The 14555-nt window shown below is 44.1% G+C and overlaps 3 protein-coding genes across 8 annotated transcripts; 1 reads left to right on the forward strand and 2 right to left on the reverse strand.

Moving 5' to 3' along the window:
* Window positions 1-565: 565 nt before the first annotated feature.
* Window positions 566-8386, reverse strand: Atg16 (Autophagy-related 16). 4 transcript variants are annotated; one of them, NM_170434.4, is made up of 10 exons: window positions 8031-8386; window positions 7646-7907; window positions 7218-7380; window positions 6478-6566; window positions 5200-5633; window positions 4975-5117; window positions 1511-1811; window positions 1358-1442; window positions 1135-1278; window positions 566-938 (listed from the first exon to the last, which is right to left on the reverse strand). In NM_170434.4, exons 1-10 carry the CDS (start codon window positions 8128-8130, stop codon window positions 845-847), a joined length of 1815 nt encoding a protein of 604 aa, NP_733313.2. In that variant the 5' UTR covers window positions 8131-8386; the 3' UTR covers window positions 566-844. The 4 variants fall into 4 exon arrangements, with proteins under 4 accessions (NP_733313.2, NP_001138124.2, NP_733311.2 ...); NM_001144652.2 differs by having other exon boundaries at window positions 5200-5657; NM_170432.3 differs by lacking the exons at window positions 7218-7380; window positions 7646-7907; window positions 8031-8386 and adding an exon at window positions 7088-7177.
* Window positions 8387-8894: 508 nt separating this feature from the next.
* CG42592 (uncharacterized protein) lies at window positions 8895-9573 on the reverse strand. Its single transcript, NM_001170299.2, has one exon. The coding sequence runs from the start codon at window positions 9522-9524 to the stop codon at window positions 9096-9098; it is 429 nt and encodes a 142-aa protein (NP_001163770.1). The 5' UTR covers window positions 9525-9573; the 3' UTR covers window positions 8895-9095.
* Window positions 9235-10732, forward strand: Prtl99C (Protamine-like 99C). 3 transcript variants are annotated; one of them, NM_143478.3, is made up of 4 exons: window positions 9235-9482; window positions 9817-10117; window positions 10174-10547; window positions 10603-10732. In NM_143478.3, the coding sequence occupies exons 2-4, from the start codon at window positions 9911-9913 to the stop codon at window positions 10625-10627; spliced, it is 606 nt and encodes a 201-aa protein (NP_651735.3). In that variant the 5' UTR covers window positions 9235-9482; window positions 9817-9910; the 3' UTR covers window positions 10628-10732. The 3 variants fall into 3 exon arrangements, with proteins under 3 accessions (NP_651735.3, NP_001287594.1, NP_001163771.1); NM_001300665.1 differs by lacking the exon at window positions 9235-9482 and having other exon boundaries at window positions 9853-10117; NM_001170300.2 differs by lacking the exon at window positions 9235-9482 and having other exon boundaries at window positions 9853-10117; window positions 10198-10547.
* Window positions 10733-14555: the final 3823 nt, after the last annotated feature.

Genomic DNA, 14555 nt, shown 5'->3' on the forward strand with positions numbered 1-14555 from the left:
CGAGATTCCAGATCGCTGGCGGTACTTAACGCCAAGCTGTTGTTGTTTTTCAGGCATAATCTGGAAAGATTCTTAATTAAGGCATGCATGCAAGGCGATAAAAATGAATGTACGTTAGATTTGTAATGATGGTGCCGTGGCCATTTTCCTCGCTCAATTAGAGATTCCCCAGTGTCGATTGTGCTCCGTCAGCACACGAAATAATTGGATGTGTTTTCTGCTGGCACACCAATGGCACACCACAGTGGAGATCAGCATAGCTCCAAACAGCAGCATTCGTGCCGAGAATTGATCACATATATAGTTATGCAGAAATTAAAATGCATCACGTTCGAAGGATGCATAAGACTTTTTCTGGCTGAGCATTATTGTCTGAAATCGGCGAGGTCTACGGTCTCCTCTGCAGCTTTATGGCCAAAAGACAGGTGGTGCTGCAGGAAGAGCACATACGAGTAATGTCGCCTAAGGCAACTGGTTTCCGTGCAGCCAAGAGCTGCTATGAAGGCCACTCAGCAGAATTATTGGGTTGCCCCAATTTAATTTCTATTCAGAGGCGGAGTCATTTGCTTAGATTGCTCGTATATGCAACCCAATATGCGCATGTGTGTTTATTTTTTTTTACAATAGGAAAACATGTACTTAGACTAACACTATATGAATTGATACAATTTGCATACTATATCCGATTCACGTATAAATAAAATAATCAAGTAAAGTTGTTAAAACGTCGACCGAATTTACTATGTACAGCAGATTGCAGCACTGCTCTGACTTCTTAAGCGTTTCAGTTTCGGAATTGGATTGCATCCGACTGGCTCGAGTGACGTGTATGGCAACATTAGGGCTATGACTCCGAGTAGATGGTGCAGCGCTTGTTCTTTCCCACGGAGGCCAGCATGTTGTTGTTGGGACTCCAACTGACCGCGTTTACGGCGGTGCTGTTAAATGGGAGCAGAGAACGCATCATTCAAGGATTAATCGCAATTAAGCCACCAAGGATGGGCCGAGAACTCGGCCATAATGAAGTAAGCACTTCACCTGGATTCTATGGCCAGGCCAACTAAGCCAACTAAGACAACCAGGCCAACCAGGCCAAGCTGGCCCGCCAGGCATCACTAAACTTTTACTACCCACCTGTGTCCCTTGAGTGTGGCTTCCAGGAACCCATTCACATTCCAAATGTATATAGCGCCATCCGCTGATCCACAAGCGATCTTTAGGCCGCTCGAGTTGAAAGAAGCTCGAGCAAAATCACAGCTGATCTTAAAGTGTTCGTTTCTATGGGTGATTGCAATGTTGAAAAAAAAAAAAGTGTAAAAAGTTAGGGTATATGACTGGCTGGCTGGCGCACACTTACGTAAACGTGGATATAACTTGGTTCTTGCGTAAATCTAACAGTTTAATAGTATCGTCTCTTACAGAGCATATGAGGTAATTGCAATCTGTGGAATTAACATGTTGTAGTAGGGATTAGTATGGCATGGCAGATCAACTAGCATTCAGCACTCGCCTTTTGACAAATCCAAAGAGGTGATCTTGGCCGGCATTAAGACGTCGTCCGCCTGCTTCTCGGTGCGTATGTCCCAGAACCGGATCTTCTTATCGTAGTGCCCACTGATGATCGTTGATCCGAGGCTGTCGGTGGTGACTAGATCATTGCAGCTGGAGCCGGCGAACTTCGTCTCTATGCAGGCGATGCTGCGCAAATCCCAGATCTTCAGTGTGCGATCGTGGCTACCGGTCACCACTTTGATGGGCTCCTGGACGTACTTGGCGGCCATTACCTTGCCGCTGTGACCCGTCAGCGTGTGCTTCAATGGCGGAGAGGTCGAGACGAACAGTTAGTGGGAAGTTACGTTATAGGGCAGGCATTACAGACATCCCGACCCAGCATCTTGTCAGTCAGCGAAAGAACCATTAAAAGCGTAACTCGGGCCAGAAGACCGCCCGCCAAACACCTCTTCAGGCATACCCTCTTCTCTTCTCCTGGAAACCGGCTAATTAGCCGCGCGAAGTATCTTTCACTAGAACGCGGCGTGCAATTAAATAGTGTCCACAGACATTAAAGCGACTACAGACATTTAATTACGGCGTTATAAACCAGGATCTAAAAACACCACGCATAACTGCCGCGGAAAATTCATTGACATAGGTCGTAGCATGGTGGGACATATTTCGAAGTGCCACTCCGTCATCTTGGAGCCACCTGAACCCGTGTCATTGACACTGTGGAGCGGGGATTCTCGCTTTGAGAACTGTAAACTGCCGATTATTTATCTCCAAGGCGAGATGCCTAATGGTGGAAACAAGAGACGAGATAAGATAAAAAAAAAGACTTCCTGCGTATCAGCGAAATTGTTGATTTATAACATTCGGAGGAAGCTGCATGCAGCTACGTACATAAATCTGCTATTTGAAATACTTTGACGCTGGGAAGGGCACTATAAATCGCAGCAGCTGGCAGCAAATGGCTGCCGAGCCCTTTGAAGGGCATTTGAAGGCAGCCGCTTAAACTATTAAATAAATAATAAAAGTCTTTTACTAATTGCTAAGTAAAAGCCGTTCCATGGCGCTGCCCTTATAGGTGCAGTCGCTCGCTCTTTCTCTCTGGCAGCCTAGCAGCCTAGCAGCCCAGCAAGCGAAGAGCATCCGAGTCCGATTCTCGACCGGCAACCGGTCAAGTCGAACGGTCAATGTACGCGCCTTGTGATCGCTGGGATCGCGGACCAGCGACTCCACCTAGCAGCGGCGGTGGCTCAAACATGTTTGGCCGTAGCTTGCGGCCGAAGAGTGGAGAGTTCGAGAGCCAAGAATTGAATGGCAAGAGCGTCTTCGGCGCGTGAAAAGAGCCCAGTCGAGCCTAGCTTAGCCGGTTTGCCGCTAATAACGTGGATTGAAACGTTCTCTTAAAACGTCTTATTTGAGGTGCCTGGCCAGCGGTTGATTTGGCTTCGAAAACGTGTTGTCCGCAAACCGGTGAGTTTGAAACCAAACTGCAGGCTACTCCGCATTTGATCGGAATGCTTGCGTGGTGGCAAAGGTGGAAATGTCCTCTTTTCCAAGCCATAAATTAGCAAAACATTTCCAATGCATGACTTATGGCCGTAGTCTAATGCAACAGCAGCATAAATCACAGCAACACCTGTGAGCAGCTGAACGAGCGATTGATTTGGATTGAATTGGATTAATGTCCAATCAAATTAAGTCTTTTAAGCCCCAAACCGAATGCCATTCGACCCGAATTTGCTCAATGTCTGATGTTCCCAGTTGGAAACATGAAGACAATCGAATTATGAATATAAATATTGCTTCCGAGTTGGAAAACATTTTGAATACATTTTTGGCATAACTTGCTCCTTTGTTTACGAGGCATATCGATCCATGTAAACAAGCGATCATAGTATTTTGGCTAATCTATTCCGACTTATGATTGATTGAGCTATGCAAATCGCTTCGCATCTTTCAGCAGCAGGTGCTATGCGCTGATTAATGGAATATCGCCCGCATAAACTTCCGGCGATTACGGTGTGTGAATCGTAAAAAGTGGCTAATATTAATGATGATAATCAGTTGGCCATTTCGTTTTGATCGCATTGTGGCCAGAGGCCGTACAAGTCAGTGTGCTCATTTCAATGCTGCAGATCGGCGGCGCTATTCTTCAGTTACAGTTTTTCCAGTTGTGCGCAAAAGAACCGTTTAAATGTCAATCCAGAAATACCAGTTAGAAGCGAAGAGTCGGTGTATCACACGGATGGGGATGGGGGGATCGGGTTGGGGATCCGCTGGGGGAATCGGGATGCAGCTGGAGCTGGAGCTGAAGCTGACGGAGAAAAGCAGGAAGAACCGCACTTGTATGTTCATTCGCATGTTGACGATATGCAGCATAAATGGATGAAGTTGCGGATCTGGCCTGACCAGGCGAGAGATGAACCTTGGGCTAGCAAAGATTATTCCACTGCAATTCAGGCCAACTGCCAATGGCCAATGGCCAATGGCCAGTTTCCCCGCGTGGCACTCATAGACAACTCTTATTTATGACCGCCAATTGAAATCGATTCGTGCGATAAACGCACTTAAATGTTGCAATATGGGTAGCAAGAACTGGGTAGACCACTTTGCTATACTTTTCTTTAAGCTCCAATTAACAATCGCTTATTTCTTAATTTTAAGTTCACTTCACAGCAAGATGAAACTCAATGGCTGAAAGAATTCGCTTCCAAGTGCAGCAGTTACCATTAAATTTCTACGAAATCTTGCCGAGGCATGAAACCATTTCTCTAATCCTTCCCAAGATGAATCTCACGGGTCCACCACGATACACATACGAGTATATCATAGTTAAAGTGCTGTATTTACTATATCAGTAAACACTTTTGTTTGCCATCCGCGTCTCTGTAATGTTTACTTATTTGCCTTTCGCCTTTTTCCGAGTTAGAAAGCGGCAAACATGCAAAATTTATTTATAAACATTGACATTGCTATGAATGTGTGGCTATATGTATGTATGTATATACGTTCCAACTTGAGTAAACAAAACGGCGAAACGAGAATCATCACGAGGGCTGAGAAATTCTTTATAAATCAAGGCATCAAAGAAGTCGGTTTCTTAATCTGCTTAGCGCAGCCAGGGAGGAAAATGAAAGTATTGTTATGACCATTGTGGAGCACACTCATTGCTTCTTAAAATTATTATCCTCCATTTTTATTATATACAGAAGTTAAAAACCGAAATTAAATTCCGAAATTGGAATGATGGGGTAGACGAGTGAGTTAGTTCAAAAGTTCAGCCTGCAATTGCGTTATCATTGAAAATATCTGGCGTCTAGACTGGATGACGAATGTGGAAAGTGTTTTCCCTCCTATATGATTTTATAAAATGCGTTTTGGTTTTGTGAGTATAGAGCAACAGCAAGGAGAGTAGTATAATTTCTTTTTCTATTCGTGTTAGAGTATTTAAACATTGGTTTTACTCACTCTTAAGCGATTGTCCATCACTGTCCATACTCTGGCTCCGTAGTCATTGGAGGTGCCCAGGATGTAGGCGCCTGTCGAATCGAAATCTACGGAGTTAATCCCAGCACTGCTCCCGCTTAGAACGGCACGTGGTTCGGTGGAATCTAAAACGGCATCATTCAAAATAGTTGCATATATATATGATTATTTATAGGTGTAATAAACAACGTGCGACTGCTGACTCACTTTTGCCAATGTCCCAAAGTTTGACTTTGCGATCAGCGCCACCGGTGGCCACCATGCGCTCCACGGGACTCCAGCGCACCGCGTGCGACTCGTTCTCGTGGGCCTCGAACTTCATGAGGATCTTGGTGGGATTGGCCTGGCCCAGGTAGCCCGTGGCCTTCAGGGTGTCGATGGAAGCCCGCGAGTTCTCGGCGATTTCGCCTGCTGTAAAACGAGCGCTAATATATTCATTATCATCGAGACCTATGGCCTCCATGGCGCCATTTATCGCGGCCTCGTCGAAATCCTCGTCGCCGATGAGGCCGCCAACGAACTGGGCGGGACTGGAGTTGCGCTGCAAGGATGCGGCGCCGGGCGAGGAGGCGGCGTTGCTGGACGAACTGGGCTCACGAACCGCGTCTTCTAGGTCACGTTTCAGTTTAGCCGAACGTTTCCTGAAAATTGACGGCAGTCTTTTTCTAGATATGTTTAAAAACGGTTATACATTTATATTAAACCAAATAAAAGGAACAAATCAGAATGAGTGACACAGTCGATTAGATTCGTCTAAATGGTCCGTTCTACTCCTTGGCGACTTGTTAAGTAGTTAGTAAGACATATGTATGTAGGTCAATATTGATTACATGCATTCGTGTAGTTTCCGTAAACCTTTGCGATTTGGTAGTTCCCGTGCTCCGTATTTTTCGGTTAACTTGCTTGCATGACGTTGGGTGGGTGGGCAATAAGTGGTTTATTAACACAACTGGATGGGTGATCAGCGGTCGGGTGGATGGGCACTGCAATCTCTAATCGGGAGTTAAGATAATAACCTAGTATACATGCCCTAAAACTCAACGAAGCTACAAAGGATTCTGACGTTTCCTGATTAATTAAATATTCGGATATTTACAGAATCAATATCATTGTTAAAACTTCCTTCTAAGTGTTTTTTTTTTAGTAGGTAATGACTTAAAATATTTATTCAAATGATCCTGTTTGCAGTTCGTAATGATTTATTTGTCTGGTGAAACATCAAAGCAAAAAGCTATTTGATCAACAGAAACTCCATTTATTTGGTGTGTATTTGTCAATGGTTTACATGGAATTTTTATCACTCTTTTATAAGCATTAGATAAGCCGCGCGATTAACCATTTTATGTGTATCTGCGTACCTAGTACCTATCTAGTTACGAAAATGCATTTATATACATGTACATTAATGATCGAAGAGATAAGTAATATAAGTTATGTTTTTCATGATAATAGGGTCACAATGGTATCATACTGAATGGAACGTACCTAATTATGCTCTCGTTTTCCTCGTTCAACTTGTCGGCATCCTTTGACTTGTATTGCATAAGTCGCTCCAGTAGACGCCGATTTTCATCCTGTGAATTGTAAGAGAACGAAAAGCTTTTTAATAGACGCTTTTTCATATTGGGGATATATGCAAATCTCTGGCGCCGTCGTGTTTTTCGTGTTTTCCGCGTTGAACGCTAATATGCTACTGGATCGAAATCGGAAAGATAGCAAGCTTTTCGCGTCTGTAGACGGCGAGGCATAGCGATTCGAGCCATCTGCAATGTATTTATCGAACCGACCCCATACCATAGAAATAGACCTGCTCAATGGGACTCGGAAGCCTCGATAAGTACCAATAAAATGATATTCTATACGCTATTTTGAATAAACAGTTTTGAGGATTTAATTAGCGATCAATGAGTAACACACAGTTGATCAGCAAAAAATCCCGTTCGGGATTTGTCTATCGTTGTGGTTTAAGTGCTTTTATTAAATGGCCTATAAACAATAATTAATGGTCTTATATTCTGACAACTTTTAAATAGAGAAATATAGAGAATAGCGAATCCCCGGTCATTTCGTTGGGTCACTGAATACTTCAACTTACAAGAATTTAATTTACTTTCCCAATTTATACGCTACGAAGAATTTACTTTATGTACTGCTCATAGACAAATGAAACAAAGCCGTTCTGGTTCAGTAGTAGTAATAAGGTGTTAATAATCTGGACAACTTACTTGCACTCCCCTTAACTTCTCCTCGAGGGAGCTAAATGCCAATTGAAGCGCCGTATGTTCGTCCAGCATTGTGTTGTTCAGCTTCTTGAGTTCCTCCAAACTCGAGTGAAGTAGCTGCACCTCCGCGCGCAATCGGTTGTTGTTCGTTTGCTGTTCGACGAGGCTAAAATAAATATATGTATTAGTAGGCATTTTCATTTGTAATCTCGCCGAGATTAAGGTTTATGCTTCAAATAATTAGTCATTCTCTACGCAGCAGAATCTTAATTGAATTTAAAAATCAAGGGTGCGATAAACAAATGGTTGTATGGGCTATTAAAATCACAAAAGGGTTTTTCCGAGTTCTCTTCCGTAAATCGTCATTCTAGGTACCATTTGCTTGAAACTTTTTTGGCGGATTCGAAATGCGGAACACCCTGGACAGCTACCTGTGCTCCTTCTCGGAAATTATGATCCTCTGCTGCTCGACCTTCTGGTTGAGGTCCACGATCATCTGGGAGTTCTCGCCCTTGCGCTTGTGTAGCTCTGTGAGCTCCTCCTGCTGGCTGAGCAGCTTCTTTTCGAGGGTGGCGATAGCCACGTTGGAGCCGGTGCCACCTGTTGACACCGCGTTGCGGAGCTGCTCGTTTTCGACGGAGATCTTCAGGTTGTCCGCCTTCAGTTGCGCCACATGGTCAATCAGTCGGTTGTCTGCAAGAGACGCGGGCAATTAATGCGTGTGACCATGAAGTTCTGAGTCTATTCGGATCGGAGGTTAACTGGTGCGATGCGGGGCCAGCCAACTGGAACTTCGCTGGAGACCCAGATGCTTACTTTGCTCGATGATCTCCTTGAAGTTGTCGCACTCCTTGCGATTTCGCTCGCGTAAGCGCCGCACGACGTGCGCTCGCCACACATGCTCCTCCGTAGACATGTTTTTATTGGGTTTCTGCCCGGAATTTCTGGGTGCTCCGTACTGGGGACTCCGGACTCTTGGCTTGGGTTCTCCTTGCTTGCAGGATTCGTGGCGACACCTTGGCGTGGTCGCCTGTTCGCATCGCAGGGGGTGTGGCACGGGCGCTATAAGGCGGCTGCGTTTATTCGCATAATTGTTTTTAACCAAATATGATTATTGTTGTTCAGCTGTTCATATTAGTGATGTCACGGCACATCGATGCATCGATGTTATTGGCGATACTTATCGATGTGACATCGGCTTCGAATAAAAATGATTTTATGTATAAAACTCTAGCTGAATTATGCGTTATCTTATGTTAAGTTGATATATAATGATAAAAAGCTTTTTATTAGCCTCAGGTCCACAAGCCCTAATATTAAAATCACATATATTAAATATTTTGTTGGTATGTATACTAAGGAAAGTAAAGTAAAGTATAGTAAAGTAAGTATAGGATATATTGCCTCCAATGAATGAAGAATGATCCTTATAGGTAGTGTGGCTTCGGTCCTGGTAAGGCGCTCGAATATATTTGTACAGCTTGTATTATTATCATCGAATTCCAATTAAACTATTTAAAATTGGAAGCTTTTTCTTATCTGGATTCATCGATTACTTGGGCGCCAACAAAACTGGTGTGCTGTGGTTATCGAAAACAATAGTATTAGGCAACGTTTTTTTAAGTGCTGCCTAATATCCAACCGGTTAAAATGCAGAACCCGCTAAAAAGAAGAAACGACTTTTTGAATTTGAACAGATGTGATCAAAACGTATAATTGAAATATTCATTTTAATTACACGAACAATTTACGCTCTAAAATACTGATTCGCGATTTAATGAACAGTTATATATTCTTTCTCTGGTTTTGCCAGCACTTGCTGACCATGTCGCTGGAGACATCCTTGTTCAGATGCATCATAACCATCTGCTTTCCATAGATCTAGTAGGGTATAATGGCCTTTATCATAATGTATAGAAAAGTGCTGGCCACAGCCGTGGTAGGAATCAAAAGGATCCAATACTCCAGCGCCAGGTAAGTGTCACCGTTCATTCCCCAGTATAAAAGTAGCAACCTAGTCAGCTGGTGGGTCACACTTTCCAAGGCGCACCACACCACGGATGTGGAGAACTCGATGATAATCAGGGATCCGACCGTCTCCCCAAGAACCTGAATGATGTACGGCACGTGCGTGTAACCTTTCGGACACATCCTTACATCGGCGACCAGAAGAAGGATGGCAAACGTGAAGATCCAAGCGCCCACTTTCGGAGCAGGTGAACAGGTATCTTTAGGTGGCCAAGGGCTTACCGATATTCCGAGCACGAGGTGAATCAGAGCAGCAATGCAAACCGCTTGATAAGAAGCCATCTTCAAAAATCTTTTTCAAAAAACAATTTTACAAACATTGATCTTGCTGTATACGAGTTAAATACACACGATTGCTTGGCACCGTGCTTTTGAGTATCTCTACTCTAGTTCTTCAATATGAACTTGATTTGCTCACGATTTCTTAGGCTATAAGAGTACCTCTAGCCCTGCATTTAGTTCTCCAAAATAAACTTGATTTGCTCACGACCTCTTAGGCTTCTTACTAACATATACAAATTATAATTTGTAATTACCAATTTATGTAAAACTAAAACTGAGAGTTTCCAGTCAGGCTTGCGAACATCGTTTCAGTCAAAATTCGTTTTCGGGTGAAAACAGTAACTGGAGCATTTTGGGAAATTCAAAGTCTACACAAAATTCAAAGAATGGGGCGAAAAAGGGGTCGAAAGGAGTATTGTCCCCCCATTTACAAGCGCCAGAAAGTGGCGCGCGTCACTAACAATGGATACCTCAACTTTATGACCGAGTACAAGAAACGCTTTTACGGACTTTCTCCGCAGGACATGGTGCATTATGCGGCTAAGCAGTGGACCCAGCTGTCCATGGCTGAGAAGGAAGCTTTCAAGAGCAAGGTAAATCGGATATATATATAGCCCTTGAGGATTTATCCAAAACGTATATTTAAAAGAAACCATCGACGATTACTTTGAAGAGTCCAGCACAGTACGTGGCCTGTGAGATGAAAAGCGATGTCGCCGGAGGACAGCAAAGTTCTTGCCAAAGACAGTCTCCAAGCGCTCGGCTGAGGGAATCGGAGAGGAGATCGTCCAGATCGAAGACCTTGTGCAGATCAGCAAAGAATCGTCAGCGAGGGAAGCCGAAACCTCAGCAAAGCAAGCGCAGGCTCAGTCACATGGGCTCGGCAGTGGCATATATCCACTTCCTGCGCAAGTTCCAAAGGAAGAATACTGAGTTGCGCACCATCGATCTGCTGAAGACGGCAACTAGATTGTGGTGCCGGTTGCCCGAAAGGCATCGCCATGCGTTTGAGAGGCCACTTTGGTAAGCTTCCCCATGGATATACTATGTACATAGACTGAGCGTTTTTCTGTTTCAGGATTGTTACAATAGGAAAATCCTAGGCTAGGAGTAAGCAGTATGATATGATATATTTTTTTTATAGCTCTCAAGACTATAAGTCACTTTCACTTTTCTAGATTAAATTAAATCTCATGTTAGAGCAATCCAACTCCCTTGTTTTAGTTGAAAGCCCATCCCAACTAGTTGGGTCGTGCGGAAAACGTTACTAGTAATGGATGTAGTAATAATTGGCCGGTAAACTCGCAGCCGCCTTAATCCACATCGATAAGCATTGGCGATCGTGTGGAGAAGTGTGAAAATAGCCTGCGATATGCTGCTGCAGACACAAATCCCCTGGAGCGACTAGAAAGCCGGCGTGGCATTTGGTCAGCTGCTAAACTACGCAGAACGTGTAAGTTTTCTAAACACGCAAAGGCAATTAAAATTTTTAAGCGACATACGAACCCCCACGAATTGCACGCAGTTAACAGGGAGCTGGACATCCCACAAAAAGATTGACTGCAGCAGCCCAGTGCGGGAAAACAGGAAAGGTGCCTCCTCCGCCGGTGCCACCGAAACGTGGCTACACTTGAATCGAGTTATTCAATCAATAACATTCTAATTTAGCTATAAGATGGCACTTGCCTTAGCTCCCTCTTATATTCGGAGCACACACTCTTCAATAGCTCAAATAGAGAGTGGAGAACACCCTTTTCCATAACAACACCTCGTTGCCAAAGCAATCAGCCAGGCCATGTACCCTTTTGGCCATTGCAGCCGGCTTGTACAACATATCGTATGCTTAATGCATAACTAATGAACCAGCAGCTCCTACGTTTCCAGCACGACGCTCGACTCCAAGTCACTGGTGGCTGCTGGCTGGCTGTTTTGTGCACTGGTGCATTGGTGCAATTGTGGCGAGGCTGTCACTAGGACATGCCACAATTGTTGGCCTTTAATACCAATGGTCCAATGCTGCACACTGCTGCAGCCAGCCAGTCAGTTAGCCAGCTAGCAAGCTAGCAAGGCAGTGCAATCGAATGTACAAGTATCTGCTCGTTTTTGGAACCCGCAGAAATGCTTCGTGGTCCGCAAAGTGCCGCTGACGCCATCGAATTAGATTACAGAAACCGCTTTTGTACGAAAACTTTGGCTAATTAGATCTGGGGGTTCACTGAACTATATATGTACACATATTGCAAGGGCTGGATATTACTTCAAATCTGTATTTTATGCCCTATAAGCGGGCATTTGAGCGCACTCATTTGCATGGCAGCTGGGTCGGGATCGGGATCGGGATCGGTATGGGATCGGAGTTGGGTTGAGTTGGCTCGGAATGGAGTGGAGTGTGGATCGCTGGAGCCTGGGAAGTGGAAGTGGCGGCGTTATTCGTTCTATACTCTACTCGCTTTGTCCCGAAGTGAGCATGCGATGGTACTCATAATCTGCATTCGGAATCTAATTCAATTAAGCAATGTTAATGGCTTGGCTGCGGGACGGGTACAGCTGCGGTCAGGAAGCTAGCAACTCGGGTATGTGCACTGAAAACAAGTAGTTACATTAAAAACCTCATAAATGGATAGTGTTAAGTATTTGGTACAAGAAATATGAAATAACTACTGAGTAAATGGTTAATCGTATCACATCAAAAGTTGTCCCAAAAAGTTGTTTTCATTAAGAAGATATCTTTTTCTGTTTATATGAAGAGTTATGAATCAATCAATCCATTATGAGTCATATTTTCTTTCCCTGCAAATTCTTACTTATGTGGGAAGCCACATAACGTGAGCATCCAGGAGATGTACTGCCCGTTCTCGCCGAGACCGGATTGAATTTCCACCCTATAGATCCATAGATCCGCCATCCGTTTCGAACTTTTCTGCTGACCGCAACTGTGCACACACACTCGCCCTGCCATCTGTTTATATATGTATATATTGTATATATGTTCTGGCCTGGCCGAAACTGATCTGGGCAAAGTGATTGTTCGGTCCGGCAGCTAGGCATCTTTTGGTTATTTGGTGCGCATTGGTCCCAAATCGAATTGCTGCGACTCTGGGCTGCAGCTCGGAACTGCTGGCCAGGAATAGGAATGCGGCATGCAGTGTGGAGAGTGGAGTACTTGTGGAGCAATTAAGCGGACCAGGAATGATTTACCCGGCCAGGCAAAAGACAAAACGAGAGCATGTGAGGGGCAGAACAATGCAGTTTGGGACTGGGACTTGGCTTTCATAAAAGAAATTGGCGGCAATAAAAGAAATTATAAATTATAATTGCAATCATAAGACTGAGCTGCTTACGGGCAGAAGTGGAGCTCTGCCAAAGTGAAGTAATTTGAAACCAGGCGGTTTATTATTTGCCTTTATTAGTTCATTCGCTTTTTGCGCTGATAACGTAATATTTTTTAAAGCCAGCAGGTTGCATGTTTTTTTACTCGTTCACTGACTTGTTGCGCTTTTCCCACTTAACTTTTCTTCAAAGAAGTTAAGCCAGGAGCCAATAAAATCTAGTCTGCAACTGTCTGTTGGTAATATGGCTGAAATAAAGCATTTTCGAAACGATATTTGCTATGCACCACAATTTATTTTGCCTATGCTGCACCTGTCGTTTGTGCAATCGAAAATTCTCAGGAAGGCAAAAATGATTTTAAACTGGCTCAACCAGCAATTCGAGCTTTTGCGCATGGTCAATGCGAAACCTTACAGTTTTGGCTGACACATTTCGCTTGATACCTTCATATCCGGTACTCATGGAGCATATCAGCATATAGCTTGCTACTACCAAAAACATTTTGCAGAATCACAAGCAAATCTGTCTTGGCTACAACTCCAGTAGCAGCGTGTAACTTTGGGTCACTGAACTACACTTTTGTTAAATGTCAGCATAAATGGCTAAAATGAAATACACCTTACAAGCTCCTCCTAACCAACTTGTTCATAATCCAAAAACTTCCTGTTAGAGTAGCGAATTCAAACAGTTGGCACTTTGTTTTTTCGAACTTGACATATGTAAGCCGATCGGCAAATTATCGCGAAAATGGGCCATTCGAATCGTAAAAGTGATGACCAAGCCGGAAGAGCACAGACATTATGGTAATCCAAGAACCCCCAATAAATGTAGCAAGAAACTGCCTCTTTATAATAACGAAAGAAGCTAAGCCTTAATTAAATCCCAACCCAGTGGGATGCGGATTTGGCCAGGTGAGGAGCTAACAGCCAACTGGCTTGTTAGCAAACAGTAAAACGAGCTAATGACGTACATCTGCTGAAAACCCTTGCACTTTCTCCTCCAGCCAGTTGTGATGAAGATGGCAGACTCCCATGCGTTTAGCACCATGAAGATACTCCGCTAATAGCCATTTAGCACATGGCTTAATCTTACCGTACAGTTTGTGTGCCATATGAATATGCTATGTTTGCTATAATTAGGTGCTTTGACATTTCGAGAAACAAGATCTGCGCAAATTATCATATTTGGCTGATCCCATCGATCTGAGCAGCTTTCAATGCCAATATAACGATATTGGCTCAATTGTTCTGGCAGCATCCGGCTGGAAATGGAAATGGTGGTATTCGATGGTGGTGTTCGATGGAAACACCTACCCATGATGGCAATGCCAATTTCGCGGATTGCCAGCCAGCCGGGTGCAACTGTCTCATTGTCCCAGTACAATGGCAACGGAATATGCATATGCGACGACTCCCTGCCCGCCTGACAGGTACAAAAATGCTGTCTGCCCCTTTGGTGAACTTCATTCATGCCCCGGATCGCAGCTCGGATTGCATTGCATTGCAGTGGATTGCAGTGGATTGCAGTGGAGTGGAGTGAGCGGCCAAAATCGCGGCAACATCGACTAAAACATTTTAATAAAAACTTACACAGCAACGGCTGCAGTGCAGCTGAAACAGAAAAGCAAACACAAAGCGAGCGACAAGCCGAGCCGAAGCCCCAAAACTGGTTCCTGGCCTGGCTGGCTAACTCTAAGCCCGA

The sequence above is a fragment of the Drosophila melanogaster genome, chromosome 3R (genome assembly GCF_000001215.4).
Source record: "Drosophila melanogaster chromosome 3R".
In the NCBI taxonomy this organism is placed as follows: Eukaryota; Metazoa; Arthropoda; class Insecta; order Diptera; family Drosophilidae; genus Drosophila; species Drosophila melanogaster.